We start from the raw sequence: 21,606 nt of genomic DNA, 5'->3' as shown, positions 1-21,606 counted from the left end.
CTAAATAAATGTGACAGGATATGGCCCCAACTTTCCGATTGTTCTGGGACAGTTCTTAGTCAGCATCTTAATTTTCACGTGAGGTGAAATCTAATAAATGTTTTGCCACCTCATCCCCCGTGCATCCTTCCACCCTGCCACAGATTTTCTCTGTCCCAAACCGCCATCCATCCTCAGGTCCTTGACCAACGTGGCAGTTTGGAGAACATGGGTGAGGACCAGAGGGATGACAGTGGAAGCCCATCCTTGGCACAGGCAGTGGGGACAAGAGGAGGCTGTGAAGAAAAGGGGAGCGAGGATTTCAGGAGCTGGAAGTAATGCCTTTTCATGCTTCCACCACTTCACACAACAAAAATATGAAGTGATGGGCCACCACTGTGGTAGAGCAGAGCGCTACTGCTAAGTCACCTTTTTGGCCAAAAATGCATGGGGAAAAATACTTTATAAAGAGGATAAACAGGATTCTTGATTTCAAAAGCATGCATAATCACAAACCAGTAGGTTCAAGAAATTAAATTAAATTAGAAATAGCGACCTTATGGATACTGTTTCTGTGTCTGAAGACAATTTTTGAAAGAGTGTTTCTGTGGAAAGGAGTGCAGGTCAACGCAGTCTCTCTGCTGGCTTTAGCTGCTGTTGGGGAGGTGCATTACAGCCTCGAGTTGTGCATTTGTAGAGAAAATATCACACCATCCAGATGCTCAAGTCTGCTCTTTCTGTGCAGAAAACCCTGCACAAGGCTGTAACCGTGTATGAAATACCAGGAAAGAGCTCAGCATATTTTTCCGATGCTTGGTAGAAGTTAGCAGTGAAACATAATCATTTCAGTTGGGAACAGACTATCCATTAGCTATTAAAGTCCTAAGTCTAATTAACCCCCAAAATTGACTGACAAAGATCATTCCTCTTTTATGCTGCTAACTGGTTGTATGTACGCTGGGCATGCAGTACCTAAGTCAGATGCTGCTTTGTTATAATTAGGAGAGCAAATTTTGTTTTCTGTTTGGTACTTGCTGTTACATATTGCATGTAATGTATGGCACTGTTAAGGGAAAAAAATTGGAGTCAAAGTGCCTGGAAAGTTAGGTCTGCTCTGTAGCACTGTGAGATTGTTGACATCTGCCGAGGTTGGAGAGCTCAGTAAGCAGGAAATGGGGTGTCACTCTGAGTGGTAGTTTACCATTATCCTGGCATCCTAATGAAGTGTCTGCAGTGCACAGAGCTTCTGGATGGCATCTTAACGCACGGCTAAGCAAAAGCACTTCTCTCCTTGTCACTGTCATCCATCTGCCTGCACCCTACTGTAGCCAATGGGATGGAACCATGCTACAATGTGCTATAAGCCATTTAGAGTTGCACATTGCATAATCAGTCCCATCAAATATGTAAAAAATGACTATTATTGGTTATTTCCCTCAAACTCCAGCACCTGGAGTTTGATACATTAAAGTTTAACTTTTGTAAGTGCTGCTTTTTCCCATTAATTCCACATATATTTTTGTTAAATGGGACTGAGTTGCAAACTCATTGTCTTGGGTCTTGCTAATGGATCTCAAAAGTTGTATGAATATTCATTGTAAACTCCACTTTATATCACATAGGATGAATTTATCAATTGCCCATATAAAGAGGTTTCATGCAATTCTCATTTTCTTTTGCAACATCTATTTCTGAGGCGTGAATAAAAAGTCAAATCAATTCAGATCACAAATTGGTTATTTTCCTTATAGCAAACATTAGTTAGTTTGAGCGCTTCTTATAGATTTTTTTTTTAAAACAAGAAAATATTTTACAATATATCTGCACAAGACATTTGCAATAGTGTACTGCAAGTGATTAAAATAAGGACTTCTATGTTGCATACGGTAACATTAAAATATCCTGACAGTAAAAGTGATACAAATAATGTATCTGTATGTTTGTACATAAAAATCTGTGCATTTTTAGCCAGCATGACTTCCAGAATATAAAGACTTACCGAATGAAAGCAGAATTTTGGGCAGTTGATGTCTCTGAAAAAAAAAAAAAAAATAAGAAAAATCAAGCCAACAGAGCACTCTCTTTTAAGCAAGTTTTCAATCCCTGATAACACCAAAGCTATCAAGGACTGGGGTTAAGCACTGTGTGACAGGGCAAGCTTCTAAAATGGGCAAGAGCAAGATGAATTGGCTAAGTCGGGTGTTTATTTATACAAACAAGAGGGCAGAACATAATTTAGTTGCATCAGGAATTTTTCACAGACATTAAAACTATAGCAAACATAACAGCGGGGATGCTTGCACAGCAGCACAGTGGGGAAGCTCACAGAGCGTCTGCCCACACTACGGCTGGCTGTAGCCAACGCCATAAGTCTCACAATTTCATTAGCACTCAAAAATCCACCTAAACTACTCAGTTCCGATTAAAAAAAATAAAAATAAATGAAATAATCAAACCAAAAAAGCTCCAGACAAGACCTGTCTTTCTCTCGGCAGCTGAATCAGTCGCGAATTGTTGTAAAAACTCTTGGCAGGCAGATTTTGCTGTAGCAACAGTGTATGACGTTTTAACCACAGCAGAAATCTTATCCAAAAAAAACAAAACAAGGTGAGAAGAGCCATGTAAGAAAATCAGAGAAAACCGTGTCTAAAAAACAACAACTAAACGTAGATTAGGTGGCAGATCAATAGTTTGATATTTTATTATGAATCATAAATCACTGTTTTTTTTCAGCAGTTCAGCTGTGAGGCTTGAGAGCATAAAAAGAAACCATGGCTCGTGATAAAATTAGGCATTAATGTGAGCCATAAATGCCATTTAACATTAAACATGCACAAGCCACTGAAATGCCTGGTAAAGGGAAATGGGCGCTATACTAAAACTATACAAAGTAAGTCGGACATGAATAATGCAGCAGGTCCGAGGAGGGTCACGGGTCAGACTCCGGTACCTTACAAAATAATGAATGCATGTCAGGTTAGAGACATACATCCCTTCCTAGCAAACGTGAGTTATTGGAGATAAACCCTGGACTTCCTGTTCTGAAACAAAGTGGCTTGTTGTAAACAGCTATGTCCATTTAAAATTAATGATTAAAAGAAAGATTCGGTGGGATTTGCTTAAGTATTCTTTATGGACACAAGTGCTAAAGGTTACTTTCTTCATTCATTTTTACCCAGCCACTGTTAATGTTACAGATACATCATGTTTTCTTCTGTGCTCAAATGTTTATCCAAAGCTCATTTACAAAAGGGCTTATATAATATTAAGTGGGGTTTTTTTCAATGCAGTCTTCATTTAAATATAAACAAGAGAGCATCTCCACAGTTTTGCTCCGTTAAAGGGAGCCAGCCCTATTTTTAAAGACAGTAACCCAAATTCTAAATATATGTTCTATGAAAATATTACATGGAAACCCATCTGCGATTCACTTCAGAGTATCCTGATCTGCTGAAATTATCACCTACATCTTCCATATTTTGCCCCAAAAATGCAAAAAGGATTAACCATCCTTTCATTCTTTATTTGATATATGTGATTATGATGACTCTTTTCTTTCATAAATCTTCACAGGGAAAAGAGTCTAACTTTCCAAAATGGGAATCTTTTCCCCATATTTTCAACAATTTTCGCAATTAAAAAGAGTATAATGAAAAATGCTATAGTTTCATTTTATCAGAACTCGTCTGCTTCATTTTATAGATTTAGCTGGAGAATTTTACAGCTGTTCAGAGTGTTTTCCTTCCTTTGCACCCTGTACTGCCAGGCTTCATAATACAACACAAAGAGGGGGATACCTTCTCCAAAGCTATTTATACAAGTCCATGTTTACGGATTTCCTCCCTCCATTTGAGCATGGCAAAGAGAAAACCTCAACTAAAATTAAATTTTAAAATCTTTTTACTTAAGCATCTGAAAGGGGAACGTTTCTAGGGAAGTGGAACTCGAGGCTTTACAGAAAGAAAGCAAATACCTAGGTATTGCAAATGAAACATAAGATCTTGCATCTGATCTGTTAAATATTCCATCAACAAGGTCAAGAGTAAAGACAAGCACAGCCACAAAAATTGAAGTGAGAGTAAGCTTTAATAAAAAAATTGAACAGTTTATCCTCTTCGGCTTCTCAAGTGGAACAACAAATTCTTTTATATTAGAGAAAAATCAAGCATGTATATCGTATTTAAAAAAACACCAATATCAACCATTTTAATGAAAGAGTACCCAATATTTTCGTGGAACTATAAAAGAGAGCGAGACTAAGTGTTATGGCAAAAAGCCTGGGCTCAGCAGCTTTGTGTGGGAAATGGTGAAATGTGACTGTGATTTATAATGAGAAAAGGTATCTACAACATACAATTTTCTACCTAGCTGCAAATAATAATTCATAGTGATGTCCCTTCCAGATAAAATACCTTTGCAATGTAGGACTCATGTGGTAAAATGATCATGATAAATGTCAGACCAGTGCAGGTAACGGCTTTACAAACCATTAAGATTAGCTGGATCTTTTTTTTTGATGATAACAGTAACCATGCTGTGACTCTATGTGGTAATAATATCTCAGTACTGATAAATGCCAGAGCCAGGCAGAGGTGTTTATCATTCTCAGTTCAGAAATGCTGACTAAAGTTACCACGTGTTGCCTGTTTTCTCTTCTTTTACAATAGACTAACAATTAACAAATAGACTGATTCACAAAATAATTTTATGCAAAGTTTCCATGGGTTTTGTGCTTTAGTGCCTATCTAAAGATCTCTTACCCTGTATATCTGTATTGATGACTTTGGTACAGTAAGCCCTAAAACAAAGCTTTTTACCCTTGCCATTCTCTCAATAAATAATCTCTTTGTATATTAATACTGCTCTTCTTAGTTTATTTCTTTTACAAATACACCTTACAAGGAAGCAAAACCTCTGTTATGTAGCTGTTTCTGTAGGGAAGGTGATTACCAAACCAGTATCTGTGTTAATCAACACAGAGCAGAGACATTTCCTTCAAGAGAGCATGGTAAAGTTTTACTGTATGACATTTCTTTGCAAATATTCAGCAATGGACAAACAGGGAGCATTTTCTTCCATTGATTTTTTTTTCCCCTACTTCAGTGTTTCTGTTCCACTCAAGTCCATTGAATTCTCAGGAGAAAATAGATTTAAAAAACAAGTGAGCTGAGCAGCTTTATTTGAGAAGTTTCAGTAAACAACAGTCAGGGCAACCCCAATCTAAATATAACTTATCTGGTAAGATCATAGCATGTATGCACACCAAGCAGCACAAATAAAAAACCCAGAGAATTTGTACCACCTTCCTACAATAAATTCAGTTCTGAAAATTTCATATCATTTTCATTTATAACTTCAGCTATATTTCCACTGGACAGATTGTCCATTGAGCAAAAATAAACAACACAAATGGCTTGTGGCAGAAAACATCAAGGGATGACTGGGTTGCAAGACTGTGAGAGTTTGTGCTGTTCAGAAGTTAAGGTTCTGTATAGGTCAAATCAGAACAAGAGTAAAATACATATCCTTCATTTGTGTGTGACTTCATTATCATTATTGCAAATTGCATGACTTCCTATAGAATAAGTCCATATGAAAGTTTTGGGATTTTGTACTGGCAAATAATACCTATGCATTGACTACTTTGAGATCTTTTCTTTCATATCTATATAAAAGTTCAAATTATAAACAATATAGATATATATACATCTATATCTGTGTGTATGAAATATTAATCTCAACAGGAATTAAGAATACATGCTGAGGAAGGAATATTATCGTAGTAATTTTAATTTTTAAATTCAGTTTGATTGCAGGAATTTTTTGCTTGAAACTTTATTTTGGTGAAATCTTTGAATTAAGGCACTAATCACCATGTATGCTTATGCAGCACCTGCTGCAACTGGGATTCAGTCCTGATTGAGATCTCTGGGTGCTAGGGTAATATGAATATTAAAAAGGAACATATACGAAGAATGATAGGTGATAATTAAATCATAGATGATAAGATCAAAAAAAGTATTCTCAGGTTATCTAGGGCATGTAACATGCAAGATGCTTTCCCTACGTCAGACCTACTGGCACCTTATCTAATCTGTTCCTTAACGGAAGCACAGTTGTACATGACTTTGTTTTAGTTGCAACATCTTATACAAATCGATGAAAATATCAGTCAAACCTTTCCCACGAAACTATGAATCATGCTAAAACAGAAAGCTATATCTTAACAAAAAGGATAGTAATGTTCTTATCACCTCAAAAGAGAGATTAAAGCCCTTAGTACTGCATTCTTTATTATTAATGGTAAGTTTGAAATAGAAATTTTTTCCTGCAGAAATTACAGTTGTGAGATGCTGTAAGTATTATAATATAGCTACAGTGGAATAGTTTCTCAAAATAATTGATCACCAAAAAGCACAACTAAAAAGAACAGCACATCATTTTATGTTTCCAAACATGTTGTGGTGTATTGTTAAAGATACAGATTCATAAATATAGCTGATTTAATTATGGTGAGAAAAAAAAAAAAAAAAAAAAGACAACAAAGTCTACCTGGGAAGTGCATCCATCGCAGATGCTACACCATTGGACAAATGCAATTCCAAAGTGGAATTACATTTAAGATGTGGGTCCCTCACTACTTGGAGATATTTTAGGTTAGGGTGATAATCTAATATTCTAATAAAATAAATGAAAAGCCTGAGAATATAATTCTGTGAAACAGAATATGTTTCCTTAAAATTAAGAGAGAATTTTTAATCCTTGCAAATTACTCTTACTCGCTATTAAGGTGACAAAATGTATGATATATTCTGGTTTTAATCACATAGTCATGATGACTTTTCTTGTCAAGGTACCAGATATAGTACTGGGCAAAATAATGTCTTAATATGGTACTCAAGTGGTTGTTTTCTCTTTTTTTTTTCCCTCTTAGAAATCCAGGACAACGCTACTCGCATCAAATCCATAAGGAACTTGGTAAAAAAGCTCCCTAGACCAAACTATGACACAATGAAAATCCTTTTTGAACACCTAAAAAAGTAAGTAGAACTGTGGTACTAACAGATCAATAATTTTAAAAGGAATCTGTGTGTGGTGTCCTAATCCTATTGGAAATGCCATCCAAAAAAACCCAAAGATAATGATGTCTTTTAGCAAAACTAAGAATGATTTATGGTATCTATGTATATCCCATTCCTGCTCAAGAAATCAGTATGTCTAAGCAAAACTCTGAATTTTCCATCTACTAGAAAGCAGAACAGTTATGTTTCCTTTGAGATGTGGTCAAACACATCAGAATTACTATGCTGCAGGTACATTGAACTGGGCAACTGCAATTTGATTTTACTTTCTCCAGCAACAGACTTTTGGATCACCATGTTTTCACCATTGCAATAACTGCTGTTCAATCATATTGACCATGTGATATGCTGAGGCACACAAAGATAGCAATAACCTCACCCAATAAAATACATTATGAGCTCTTGTACCTCCAAGGAAGCCCATGACAACACAGAACATCTAAGAAGCGCTGAGGAGAGATCTGGAAGTGCACCTTTGCTCTCCTAATGTTCATGAGATACCACAGAGGCAGAAAAATTACACAGTGAGGCACCAACTTATCATTCCTCTGTGGTTTCCACACTCATTGAGCTCCATTTGCAAGAGATGTCAGACGCAGGATCTCATGTTCATCTTGGGCTTTCTTCCTGTGTTTCATGGCATTAACAATAAAGATATACACCATGTGCTCACTCAGAAACCAACCTGCAGCTGGTTGACTTCTGGAATGAAGTGGAAACTTTGCGATAGGGGCACGTGAATGGCAGAATCCTGTTCCTCCCTTCATGGCCATCCTGCTGTTGGGACTAACCTGTGACATTTTGTACAGTCACTTTTCAGCCAAACTACCCTTAAATTTGAAGGGACTAAGTAGGACCCAGGGCCCCATGAAGGCCCTGTGCACAGAGGACTATTTCATCCCAGGAATGATATAATGACTCCAGTGAGGGAGTAATAAAGACTCCAAAAAAAAGACTACTCTAAGCTTATAATGAATGATGACTTTATACTGATCATTTCTGCTGTGTTCTCCTGGTTTATATATATGAGAGGTGTAGATCCTTTATCTTGTTTTGCAGCTTCCAGTTGAAACTGTAAAATGAAGTCCATATAGTCATGGAAATGTCCCCATTTCATTAAGCATGGAAGGATTTTAAACAGTCCATAAAATGACTGAGTTTGGCCTTGCAGAAAAACAGTTTTCTATGTATTCATCTGAGGTACTGTGTGCACACATTCTCTCCTTCAGAGGGTTATCTAGAGAAGGATGATAATTTATTACTGTCAATGGAAGAATAATAAGGGAAATTATTTCCTGGGAAGAACCTGAGTGAAAGAAGTGGGTACATGCTGTCAGCACAGATATGCCATATACAAAATTTACTGTACCATATGTGGCATTGATCCTAACCTGAAAAAGTTTTGTTACCATGTCTTAGGGGAGAGATATCAGGTATACACAATAAGTCTTTGATCTCATAGTTAAATCACTTGATTGAAGCTCAGGAGATGTGGGTTCAGTTCTTGGCTTTGACTGGATGTTCTGGGTGACCTTGGGTAAATCACTTAATCTCTCTGTGCCTTAGTTCCCTGTTTACAAAATGATGATAATACTTCCTTTGTCTGCCTTGGCTTTTTAGAGCATAATCTGTTTGGGACAGCAATTGTTTCCTGCTGTGTATGTGTAGAACAACTGGCAAAACCGGATCAAGACTGGTGGGTTTTGGAGAAAATAAAATAAATAAAAAACAAAACAAAACAAAACACTAAAATACAGACAATAGATGACCAATATTTCGTAATGTATATGTACTCAATACTGGGCTTGACTACAACTTTATAGATATAGTACTACCTAAACAAGCACATGGTCTTACCTAAGTGTCACTGTGGAAAGTGTGGTGAAGCTAAAGGTATACTGACCCAATATAGTGGCACAGAGTGATGGAAGGCAGGAAGATGTGATATTTGAGTCATTTGAGGATCTGAGCATTGTAAGAGCAATCATCTGAGGCTCTCTGAAGGTCAGCCATCTCTGCCATGCATACACATCCTCAGGGAAGGATAGGGCTATTCTGTAAGATTTGCTCCGTTCATATAGAAGCAGCAGTAAAATAGATACTGAAAACACCAAAAAAAAAAAAAAAAAAAGGTAAAAACTGGTATGTTTTCTTGGACTTGTCAATGAAAAAGACAGGGGCCATTCTGAATGGCCTCATGGTTCCATAAATGAAAATAAAGAAGCATACATACATTTTTAGTAAAGACATGATATATATATTATATAAATATAGGCAATATGTGTTTATTTAAATAGCCTAGGAAACAAGGTTAGTTTGCAGTGGTTACGAAACATAGACTTATATCACTTTTAAGGATACACTTCAGAAGAGGAGTGCGAATGTGTATGATGTTCCAACCTCACCACTGACTTTCACCTTGCACCATCCTCTTCAATCACATGGTTTTCTCAGTGTAAATCACAGAAGGTTCAAAAGCTTCCAGTTAGTTGAAAAAAAAAAAAAAAAAAAAAAAAAAAAACAACAAACCAAACTGGTTTGATTTGACGCATATTACTGCAATTTCTGTATTTGCTTATGGAGATGGCTGTTGTTCCCGTTGTTGAACCGGACTTCAAGGGGTTTCTGATGGGGAGAAGCTGAAGGACTGCAGTTCTGCTGTTTCTGTGGCATTCCCCTCTTTCTCCTACCCCTTTCCTTCTTCTCTATCAGACATAAAGGAGAACGAGGCTGTCCAGACCCGGGCCATGGGACTGTGTAAGCCTGAGACTTGCGTACAGCACGTGAGAGCGTATGTCTCACTGACATACAGGAGCTCAGCACGAGAATCCAACCTTCGCCCAGAAGGCTACGCTTATCCTAAATCACTGGCAGCAGCGAGGCTGCACTATGGTTTCCTTCTGCGGCGATCCAGTCTGCAGGAGTAGTTCCAGATCAAGCACAAATAACAATGTGAAATGCACTTCAGAAGGGTTCTCCTTTAGAAACCCAGACAAAGCAGCTGATGAGAGAGTCTGCGAGAAAGGCCTGGCAGCAGGGATTAACACCAGTGCCATATATCTGTCTTAAACCAAGCCCTCTGAAGTTGCAAGAAGTCACAGTGCAGCGTATGAAGCCCACAGGAGGGGGATTAAAAGCAAAGCTTGGCGTTACAGTACCTGTTCTTTTAAGTTTTTTACATTTTATGGGAAAAAAAAAAACAACCTACCAATGTCCCCTGTTCATCTTTGCATGGAATTTATTCTATTCATAAGCAGATGAGACAAAATATGGGGCTGAACAGACATATCACATAGCTCTTGTTAGTCTAATAACGTAAGGAATTGTTCTATTAGGACTCATACTGAAAATAATTGAGCACAACTGCTATTAGGTTATTCATACTTCTTCCTGAAGATAAGCAAATCAAACAAATACACTTTATACATGAAAGAAACAACAAAACCCAATCTGAGTAAGGATTTTCCCAAAGAAAGGGCTACAGAAAACAACCTGTTCTACTTGAACTTGTTTAGAGAATATTTGCTTGCTATATAAAGCCCATATATACTTCTGTCCCACACATTTGTGAAAACAGCATCCCAGTTCCCCAGGACTCCACTCTTCCACGTTGCTCATCTACAAGTGAATTTTACTCCTAAACAGTGAGCTAATCACAGGTAACAGATAAAACCAATATACCTTTCTGGTCCTATTTTGCAGGCATATACAGGACATCAAATGATGCAGAAACCTTGCATTGGGTCTCTGCACAAACGTGAACTGAGCACAGCCAATCCCTATCTGATAAATCATTATTTGTACCCAGTAATTTACTCACAGAATTATAATTCAAGTGAGGCAAAAGGAGCATTTTTCTCCCTAAGGATCCCACAGTATTTTATGATCAGTACCTAACCTGCTTTTACAGCAGCATCTTGAGGAAGCTATTACACACCCATTGGGAAACCGAGGCACAAGAAGTTTAAATGACTTAAAGACTCAGCACAAGCCAGCAATACAATCTAAGAGCCTGAAGGGTTTTTTTTCTTTTGCAGAGAAGCTTCTCCAGCGACTGCAAAATACTTTTTTCCTCCTTAATGCAAAAATGTGGTAGGGGAGAGGAGCACCCTGGCTGGGTCCTCAGCACCACGCTCCGAGCTGGCGAGGGCAGACGCAGCTCTGCTCCAGAAGCTGTGTGCCTGCATTATACAGCACTGTGTCTGAGCTAATAAGCTGTGCTTATTAATGTTAAATTAATGAATCTCAGCCTGCTCTGCTTATTAGGTTGAGCTCCGTGCCACCGCAAGGCAGCTCTGCGACTCCCAGACCCGAGCTGTCTCACATCTGACCAGGCTGGAGCTCAGGGCAGCCAAGCTCCAGTCTGTCTTTACCCATCCATGTAGACACCCCTGTGAAGGGATATATTACAGACAAAACCCCTCTCATTGCTTATTTTCCCGCACAAAGGCAGGATAACACATGTTATTTACAAAAGTATAAAATGGATGTTGAAATAATTAAATGGGAAGACAAGGGCCAGCCTGACGTTACCATCCCTCTCCCTTACGTGGAAAGCACTGAACCCAGATGCCCAACTGTGGAAGATATTCTTCCAGCAGCAGCATCTGCCTCCTTGGCAGGCACTTCAGGCAAGTTGTCTGGGGAGCTCTGCAGTTGCCTCTTGGTTTATCACGTGGATCCGTTACTGTGGCCTATCTGGCTGCCTTGTCCGGGCAGAAGCCAATTCCTTTTCATTCACCTTTGAATCCAAGAAACTCCATTTATTTTGCTCCATTTTTCCCGTACTATACATAGCATGGCAAGACATTTTCAGATGCCATTCAGGCTTCCTGCCCTTTCAGAGAGAGAATGATAATTTTCTTCCTGGTTGCCTTCCCCCCTGCCCAAATTCTTCATTCTTACTAGTAATTGTTTGTTTGCATCAATTTCACTGGAAATAAGCTCCTCATCAAGAGTAGAACTTTTTATATAAGATGAACCCACTAATATTAATATATTATCTAACAAAAGTTATTAGTATTCATGCTTTAGTTGTTTTGAAAAATAACCTTCCCCTTGCTCATAGGTCTATGAGCAAAGAAAAGCATCCAATCTTGACAAACGAAACACGCAGACCCCTCAAACCTCGCAACATGTGGCAACTGCATTCTGAAAAGCACAGGTTTTTGCAAGCTATATGTGGCTAAACAGGCTTATTTCTACCTATTAAAGATCTAAAAAAAAAAAAAGAAAAAGAAAAAAGCCATGCATAGACAGAAGCCCACAGTAACCCGCACACCAGGACACAATGACAATGTGATGACAAGTCCAGCAGTACTACCCAGAATTCTAAGGGAAAATCAGAAAATAAAGTTAAAAAGCATGGTATCTAGTAATACTAAGCAGGGGATGTCTGCAAACTTTTTCTTTTTTTCTAAAGTTGGTGGAGGCAAGATATAGCAAAAGTGATTTTCACTTGCTAAACTATGTGTCATATCAGCAGTTTCCGGCAGGCTTACATATTAAATCTAAGCTTAGGAGAACCCTTTTTTCACACACTAGAAAAACAGATTACATTAAGAATTGTACATGCTTTTCACTAAGAAAGATATTCAAAAAAGAAAACTAAAAGTTATTTAAAAGAAAAAACAACCCCTGGGAGGGAAGGACTATGCAACAAATTTCCATCTGGGAAACCTCAGAGAACCTGTGGGAGATCTACAACCCAAAATGTGGGATGAGCATTTAAATTTTGCTTCAGGAAAAATGCCTGGATTCAGGAATATGAAGAAGCCCTTAACTGAATGCACAAGAAAGACTATTTGTTGAAATTGTTTCCTGAATCAAGACCTTTCTTTATAGTCAGGAAACTCATGCAGCTCTTGCTCTTCAGCCACGGGACAGCAGCAGGGAGAAAAGCTTAGTCTTACTCCTACAAGCCTGGGGAGCAGCCACTGGAAATGTGAGGAGGAGAAATGTCCTCTTGCACCAGAGGAGTGAGTAGGTGACTGGCCAGGGACATAAAAGACTCAGGCATCCCTGACTAGCATTTTAAGATTTACATGAAATTAATTGATCACTTTCTAGCTTGAGAAGGGCAAATATATATCGAGACACGCTCTTGCACATGTGCTTTTCTCTGTTTCAGCTATAGAAGAGTTTTAGATAGGAGCTGGAGCAATGCCAACATTTATCCCATTCACTGTAGCTTCCCAGGACTCATTTTGGGGGAAGAAAAAGAGTTAAACCCATTTTCTCTCTACTAAGTACACATCAGTCTACTAAACATTCCCATTGTAAATTAGTGGACACAATAAAATGTGTGCCAGGCACAAGTGTGTACAGGATAGGAGTAAAAATATATTTTGGATTAAAGACAAAAAAAAAAAAAAAAAATCCAGTCTTCCAGAATCACATTTATACATTTTACTTTATTCACTTTGGGGTGGGTGCAACCTGCTACCAAGTGTTTTGCAGTCATGCCTAGTCCTCCTCCTTTCTGAGGAATAAGAAAGCTTGAAAAGTTCACCTCTTCCCTGAAGAATACCTTACAGCTTAATGGTTTTAATTAGAAGAATGACGAGTAATTAAAACCACATCTTTACCTGTGTTTCCACATACTTCCTATTTCCACAACCGTATTTAAATATATAGACCCTGATTTTCATAACAGTTAGGCAAATAATTACACTTGGTACTTTTCAATGCTACCAAGCTTCAAAATGTACTGAACTGGTGTATCAGCAAGTAACAGAATGATAAAAATAATTAACAGAGTTTTAATTTAAATATTTATGATACGGTTGACTGTGGCTGTACAGCACCATTGTGCTAGGTGCAGTACACAACTACAGATAGATAGAGCCCCTGTTTCAAAGAGCTCCTATTGTTCATCCCCCATTACTCAATATCAAACGATCTCCAAAAAGCTTTTCAAACATTAATTAAATCTCCTCACTTCCTTTTCAGGTCAGTAAGTTTTATTATCCTAGTTGTGTAGATGGAGAAAGTGAGGAATGAAGAGGGTAAGGCACTTGCCCACGACGACAGAGCGAACACTTCTCACTTCCACTCTCCACTTACTTCCCAGTCCCCCACCCGAGCCCCCACGCCTGGTCCATGTGCGCTCTGGGGCTGTGGGCGTACGTGTGCATATGGCCAGCACAGCTCGGGGAGGGCTGGTTACTGCTAAGTACTCTTCAGTTAATCAAGACCATGTGAGAGCCCTGCTTCTGGTTTGCACTCGCATAAGCTTTAGTAAAATATCACTGGCGGAGTTAATTTATGTGATTTTGTAACCTCTTAATATTGCTTGGGGTTAGCGTTCTTTTTAACCCAAATGTTTTCTGTTGATGAAAATTAAGAATGCTCAATTCATTACAAAAGGGCTTTTCTTCCCCCTACTTTTTTTTTTTTTTTTTTTTTTTTTTTTACTATTTTGAGAGATTGGGCCCTAACACATTAATGTCCAGGACCAGATCATCAAAGAGTAAATTACACAGCTTTTCATTTTTCCGACTAAAGATATGGGATTTTTCTCAGAATAAGGCTATAAAATAAATAATAGGCTTGAACTTCCTTATGATATCCATTGGAACTTAACAAATCAAAATAAAAAAGACTTTAATGCCAAAATGTCAGTGTTCTGTGCAAAATAATTAATATAACACAATAGGATCTATTCTACTATCGATTGAAAGGGAATTTATGCAGGTAATTCATTAAGGTTAGTGGGAGTTTGGCATGTAAATCTCCCAGCACTTTGATGGGAAAACAGACCTTGTTGATTTTTTATTTTCTTACAAAGCTATGAAATAGATGCTTTTCAGTGGCAAATATGTAAAAAGGAAAAGCAAATACCTGAACAACTAGGGCAATGGATACCCCTGCCCTGTAAGACTCTGAAATTACGTTAGATCAAATAATGTTTCACACATTGCAAAAGATGCAACAATCATTTCAATCACCGTGTTAAGAGAATCAATACATTTTTTTTTTGCTTCCAGAGAACAGTATTTTGCATTCCAACAGTTGCAGGTTTTCACCTTTATACATCTCTTTTTGTGGTCAAGTGCATGATTAGTGCTTCTGACAGGGTATTGGCCATTTTCTTATGAAGATCTACAAATTCTTGTAAATAAAAACCAATCTGAAAAAAATGAAGAGCAAATCTGTGGACTGGAATGCACCCTACTTGTAATGGGAACAAAAAGCTGGCAATGAAATATAAACCTAAATCACAGCAGAATGACCTACTTTAAGGCATTTGCCAAAGAGACAGTGTTTTAGACAGCTCCTCTGAAGTAGCGTCTTTATGTCTATGCCATCTGCAGACTTATTATTGTGCTTTAGAAAAAAAAAAAAAAAAAGGGGGAAAAAAGAAGGGAAAGGAAAAAGAAAAAAAAAAAAAAAAAAAAAGGAAAGGGAAAAAAAAAAAAAAAAGGAAAGAAAAAAAAGGGAAAGAAAAACCTACAGTAAGCCTGAACAAAACTCAGCTTCATCTATAGGAAAGATTCCAGTACTGTGGGCACCACACCCACACCTACTGATGTGGTCCAAGTTTTTTCTTTAGAGGCACCTAATTAAGAAACCCTGACTCATTTACATGGATACGTTTGATCTAAATTACACTCCAAACCACACCAAATTAGGAGCATCTGTGAATGTGAAGTGTTTGTTCCCAGTGACTGGTAGAATAGGGCCAGTTCTGGACGGCACATGTTCAAGTGACGAAAAATATTTCAGATGTAACATACTTCTGAGACCCACTTTTCCACTAATAATTCATAATGAGTTAAACCAGTATCTCTGCTTGAACAATTATTTCAGGCTGTGAAAAAAATGTCATTTTGTTTTTAAAAGGAAGGTGGGGGGGGGGAAAGGGAGGTGGACAACCACCTAGTTTGGTTGCTGTCCCTGATAAAGGGCATCAACACAACCATTAGCTGTAAGTCAAATCTGTGCAGGGTGCATGTTATCAGATATATGTTACTCCTAGAGCCTGGACTAAAGGAAACCGTCTATGAATGATTAGTTGTTGTTCACAGACAAGGACTTTTGCCTTGAGGTATGGTCTTCTGTCATTAACCCGCCGTGCCGGTTTTCCTAAGGAGTCTGAGCAAAGAGCAGGGCCTCAGCCCGACAGGGCGGCGCCCTGCACCCCGGGTAAGATGACGAATTCAGAACTACCACATTTGAGCGCAATGTTCCCCTTTTCAGGCTGCATTGCTGGTGCAATCTGACTATACTTGTCTGCATTCTAGAAAACCACTTCGTACAAAAATGGGTCCTACAGCAATTAGGGAACTTTTCTCCCACTTTCCCATCTCCCAGAAAGTGCAAGCAGGGCAGGCTGCAGAAGCCACTGGTTGCTGCTTTGCTGCCCTACAATCTAAACTGACAAACTAAAACCTTTATCTCACTGTAATTTAAGCCATAGGAGCAGCCTGAGCGCTGGGGGGGGGCAAATCCAAATTCCACAGTGGGTTTGCAATTCCCAGTCTGCTCGAGCAATTTGGCCCAAACTTTGGATTTGGCCCATAGTGTTTGGCAGCCACGTTTTATTTGTCCCGTCTTTCATACTTTGTGAATAGTCTAAGTTACATAATACCAGTGACAATTTGTTTATGGCAAGCATTAGAGTCACTGTTTTATGATTACATTCAAACTTTAAGCCACATTTTGACATCTAAGGATCATCTTGCGTTCTCATATATTATATACAATGAAGGTTTGTGTTCCAGTAAGGGGAGGGGGGGGAGGAACTTTATAAATAACATGACTCCTTTTGTCTGAAGAGATTTTAAGACATTTGTCTGATCTACTGTTTTTGCAGTAGCTAGAATATAATTTGAATATATTAATATTTTCAGCAACTGTGCTCAGGGAACCCAGTTAATAACTTATGCATGGATATATAGATACACTTCAGACAGAGGTAATGTTTTTAGCCCTTATGTTGGTAATACTTAGAAACACACAATGAAAGAGCCTGTTCTTTCCTCCTCTTTGTTGTGGGCATGCATTGTGATGGTATGGAGCCAGTGTTCTTTCTGTTGTCTACACAGCCTGGATTCAATAAGCAGTTATATATGCATATTATGACAATGTGGTCAAGGAAACCAGATTTTTTTGCTATACCTTCATGTGCCTGTACAGTATAAAATCTGGTATTTATTTTTCTTGTCCTCATTCAATATGTTAACAAAATCATAATTTGATACAGGTTATGTTCACTTTATAATTAAAATTATAGAGTTAGATGAAAATACAGCAAGATGTTGCTGAATGGAAAATATTTATCTTTTCGTATATTACGCATTATGGTACAATGTGAAATCATAAATCTGCAGAGCGGCTAACTCCAGCCAAGCGTACGACAACTTGCCTCCTCCCCTGGTCCACAAGATGCAACCAGTTACCTCCCCTAAGCCAAGGGTTTCTACACCCATCTCAGCCCCAGTGTTAGACAGCATTGCCACATCCTCTCCAGAGCTTTGTTGCGGTCTTCCAAAAGAAGAGCCCTTGCCATGGAGATGAGCCAAGAAAAGGGAATTCAGAAAAGTTCTGTGTTTTTTACAGATCCCACCAGTCCCTCTCCCATAGCTCTCCTAGCACCTTCATGGACAAAGTGTAAACTTTTCACACCATGTTATCTGTGTCAGCACTAGGCTCAGCCTCACTAAACCACCTCAGCATAGCGCTTCATCTGCCTTTAAACTGTTCCCACTTCCTAGATCATTGTTGCCCACATTGCCAAGGCCAGGTCTTCACCAAACACTATCAGCCATCTTGGAGACCTCAGTAGCATATAGCATATGGGACAAGCCTACAGCATATGGAAGCTTTCCAGTAAATAAAATTTACTGTGAACATCAGTTTGTCCATATTCAAACTTTCAGTCCAGAGAAAGTTTTCAGTACAGCTGTGGCAGTAGTAGCAGCAGGCAACTTAAGATCACTTCCTAGAACAACCCAGATATGTTTCCATATCTGGATAACCATCTCATAAAAGTGTCATCAAAACAATGAGTTTTCCATTCCTTCAGAGCATCTATCCCATGAAGTCATTGCAGCTGCTTTGGGCTCAGTGTCGGCCCCAATTTTCCTACCTGAGGGCAAATTTCAGATCTTGATAAATGTGTTTTGAATGTCACCTGACCACTATGGTGAGGAACTGCTTAATCTTTCTGGGTTACATGCTAACAGGTTTCCATTACTCTTCTTATGAAATTATGTTTATATAGCTTTGCATCCCAAAACTACAATATTTACTTCCTAAGGAGGCACTTTCTCATCTTGTAAATCCATTTACAATCATTGACTTAAGGTTAGACATTTTCTGCTGTAGAGGAAGATCCATGCAGCACCTATAAAAAAGCATCCTGAATTCTTTGAATATTTGAGAGCCAGACAGCGCGGTCTTCTGGAGCTCAAGACAATGGAAAAAAAAAAAAAAAAAACATATGCAAAGCATTTAAGCTTCATCTCCAAGAACAGCATGCCTATGCATAACATCAACAAGCAAGGCCATAGAGGGACAGACCTGTTTGGCAGGTGGGCACTATCAGAACTGTTTCTTTGCCACTCTATTAGGTGCATTGAGACATTTTACTCAATTAAGCTTTGACTGAGAGATTTGATGTCCTGGAAGCTGCTTACTGAATGAGTTGTCCCAAGACTGATGAGTATATGTTTTGATATCAACAGCGAGATTGTACTTGTTGTTAAATCCTTCAATTTCTGTCAAACATGATTTCAGTTAGGAGGTCTAAGAGACTTGTGTATGTTTTCTCAACAATTTTTCTAACTGAATTTTGATCAGGGTCAGACAAAAGCAGATATTGGCAAGTCTGGTCACTTGAAGCCTCGAAGATGAAAGAAACACAGCTACTGAGAGAGGTTGGGCTGCCTGTATAGAGAAAAAAGACTTTTCTAAAGTGTCTAAGGCAGTTAGACCACAGTCGTCTAAGACCAGTACATGTGTAAATGGGTATTTGACTTTAAAAGGTACTAATGAGAAAATTCAAAGATAGTTTAAAGCTAGGAAATATTGCAGAACTTGCAGTACTACAAAGGGTGCATCTTAGAAAGACACAATATATGAAAAATCCTCCACTCCAGGCAGTTCATGCATTTAGTGCAATGGACTATATACATGCACAAAAAATAAACATCAGGCTAAGGTGAGTGGACAAGACAGACAAAGTATAAGTAGAAAAGACAATGCTGACATAGTAAATTCATTGCTCAAGGGCAAGTAAAATGTAAATAAGTTTAAAGAAATCAAAGACTCATGGCACATACTCACTAGTGCATTTAAGAGATACATTCATCCTACTCATGTTCAATATCAGGGCTGAAACAATCGTGATGCTGGGAGGCATGTTAAAGCATCTTTCAAATTTGATACAAATGCAGCATGTATATATTGCAATAGTTGCTTGTGGAGAGCTCAGGACTGAACCTGAAAGAGTAGGAATCCTGGTTGAGGTCAGATCCCATAATAAAATCATCTCTGTTGGGCTGACCACTGAAAACAAACTTTAATTTTAAACAATAAGATGGTGATAATATAGACTAAAAATTGGAGATTTTATACTAGGGTCAATTAATAGGTCAATATTTAAAAGGTTTAAATTATTTAAAAAGTCTTGAAGCAAAACAATTTATGAAGTAATTCTATTTATAGGAGCTCACAGAAAAGGAAAACTGGTGAGAGTTTGTTCTCTGACTTCCAACTTCAGCACATTCTCTTATTTCAACATCAAAAATTACTTGTCTCACAAAACTGAATAACTTATTCATAACGCTGGACAAAAACAATGTGCTGTTAGCGAAACTAAGTTTTTCACAAGAAGCTCTAGACTCACCAGCAAATATGCATATCTGAGCAGGTTGTCTACAGTTCAGCAACCCAGGTTGAAATTCCAGCCAGTTGCCACTTTTGGGCTTTAAGTCAGAAAGTGAACCTGTCATATCCAGGGCTGAGCTATTTGCTGTCAACTGGATTAACGTAGCACAAAAGGGCTATAATTGAAGGCTGCAAGAGGTTATAGATTGGACATAGTCAAAAGCAGTAATTCCACTTAGTAAAAGTAGATATCATCCAAAATGAAAAACGTTAAGCTTATATAAGGTGAAATTCCGACTCCATTCTGGCTCCTGGTTACTGGGAGTTTTGTCAGTGACTTTAACAGTAATCAAAATTTCACTCACTGTCAAGAGAGATGCTGCAAAGGGTGTGATGAAGTGAAAGTTAAAATAACTGTTAACCTGGGGCTTCCAAAATACATTTTCTGAGCATAGAGTGCTGTCTAACTCAGTGATTGCTGACATAGAAATGCAGATAGCCCTTCTGGGGACCAAGGGGATAAAACTGTGCCAGTGGAGTACATCTAGCATGCGCAATAAGAATTACCTGCTCTAACTGCTGAAGTTCCCATTGTTCATCATCCTGCTGGCCATGGTGGAACTGGACTACTTAAGTATAGTAGGGTATAGTTTGTAAGAACTGATTTTAGAAAGCTGGAACATCGCTGAGTAGCGGTGCCAGTGCTGACACCCTTCCACCTGAGCCCCTCTTTTGGAAGATGGGTAGAGCTTACTGTAAGAAAAAGCATAGTAGTGGCTGGCAGACACACTAAATTTACTGGGAGGAGGAGGATTATAATACTGAGTCTCATTATCTTTCTATTTTTCATACCAGTAAATCTGAACTGAAGAATGCAATTTATGTGCATGTGAACGAGGCTCCGTAGGGTCTCCTGTGTGCTTTCCATATACCCTCTGCTTTGCCTGTGTTGTACAAGAGTGGCTTCTTTCACTAAGTTAAAAACCAGATGAATTACCAGCAGAACTGGTGGCTCTGCTATTTTGCCACGTACTTTTGTTTGTCCATCACTAAGCATGTCAAAGCTTCAGTGTCCCCATCAGAAAACAGTGCTGTTAATAACGTTAATCCACCTTTATTAAGAGCCTGTAGCTGCTTGGTGGAGTACCAAATATTACTAAGACAAAGACAAGAGGATAATAAGGAAATGTGGTTTTCCCCTTGCTGACCTAGTTTCTAACCTCACTTTAAAATCTTCCATTGGCTTTAATTATGCTTAATTTAAAACTAAGCTCACAAAGCTAGCAAACTTAAGGACTGCTCTTAAGCGAATTTTCTCACCTGTCAGAGTTCCTCCAGCTTTCTGTGCTGCAGTTTCAAGTTTATTTGCAGCCCAGACACAAAGTTGAGACAGCTCTCTGCCCATAGGAAGCACCCAGCTCCACTACTGTACAACGCCCGAGTTCAAACACTACCTTGCTCGGATCGAGCCTGTGTACAGCATTCTTCACAGAACAATTGCAGGCCTTTTCTCATCAGCGATAGCCAGAGGCAGTAATAAGGGTGAAGGATATCTATCATGAAAAGTCCAGTGTCAATGTGTTCCCCCAATTTATTTACTGACCTTCAATGCAACAGCCATACTCCTGACCCTCATGAGATGAAGCCTAAGGGGAAATGGCACTGAGCACCAATTCCATATCCTGTTGTTCTGTGGTCTAAATTAAGTGCT

General features: G+C 38.5%; 1 protein-coding gene across 6 annotated transcripts in view; it reads left to right on the top strand.

The window, feature by feature from the left end:
- ARHGAP15 (Rho GTPase activating protein 15) overlaps window positions 1-21,606 on the top strand; it is a 332,260-nt gene that overhangs the window by 300,863 nt on the left and 9,791 nt on the right. For all 6 annotated transcript variants that reach the window (XM_032997444.2, XM_032997445.2, XM_032997440.2 and 3 more), the window contains one exon: window positions 6,914-7,019. In XM_032997444.2, coding sequence (XP_032853335.2) covers window positions 6,914-7,019 — 106 coding nt within the window. The remainder of the gene's footprint in view (window positions 1-6,913; window positions 7,020-21,606) is intronic.

Source organism: Tyto alba, unplaced genomic scaffold (assembly GCF_018691265.1).
Source record: "Tyto alba isolate M040663 unplaced genomic scaffold, T.alba_DEE_v4.0 Super-Scaffold_7, whole genome shotgun sequence".
NCBI lineage: Eukaryota > Metazoa > Chordata > Aves > Strigiformes > Tytonidae > Tyto > Tyto alba.
Note: the sequence above shows the minus strand (reverse complement) of the source record. Positions and strands in the feature narration are given on the sequence as shown.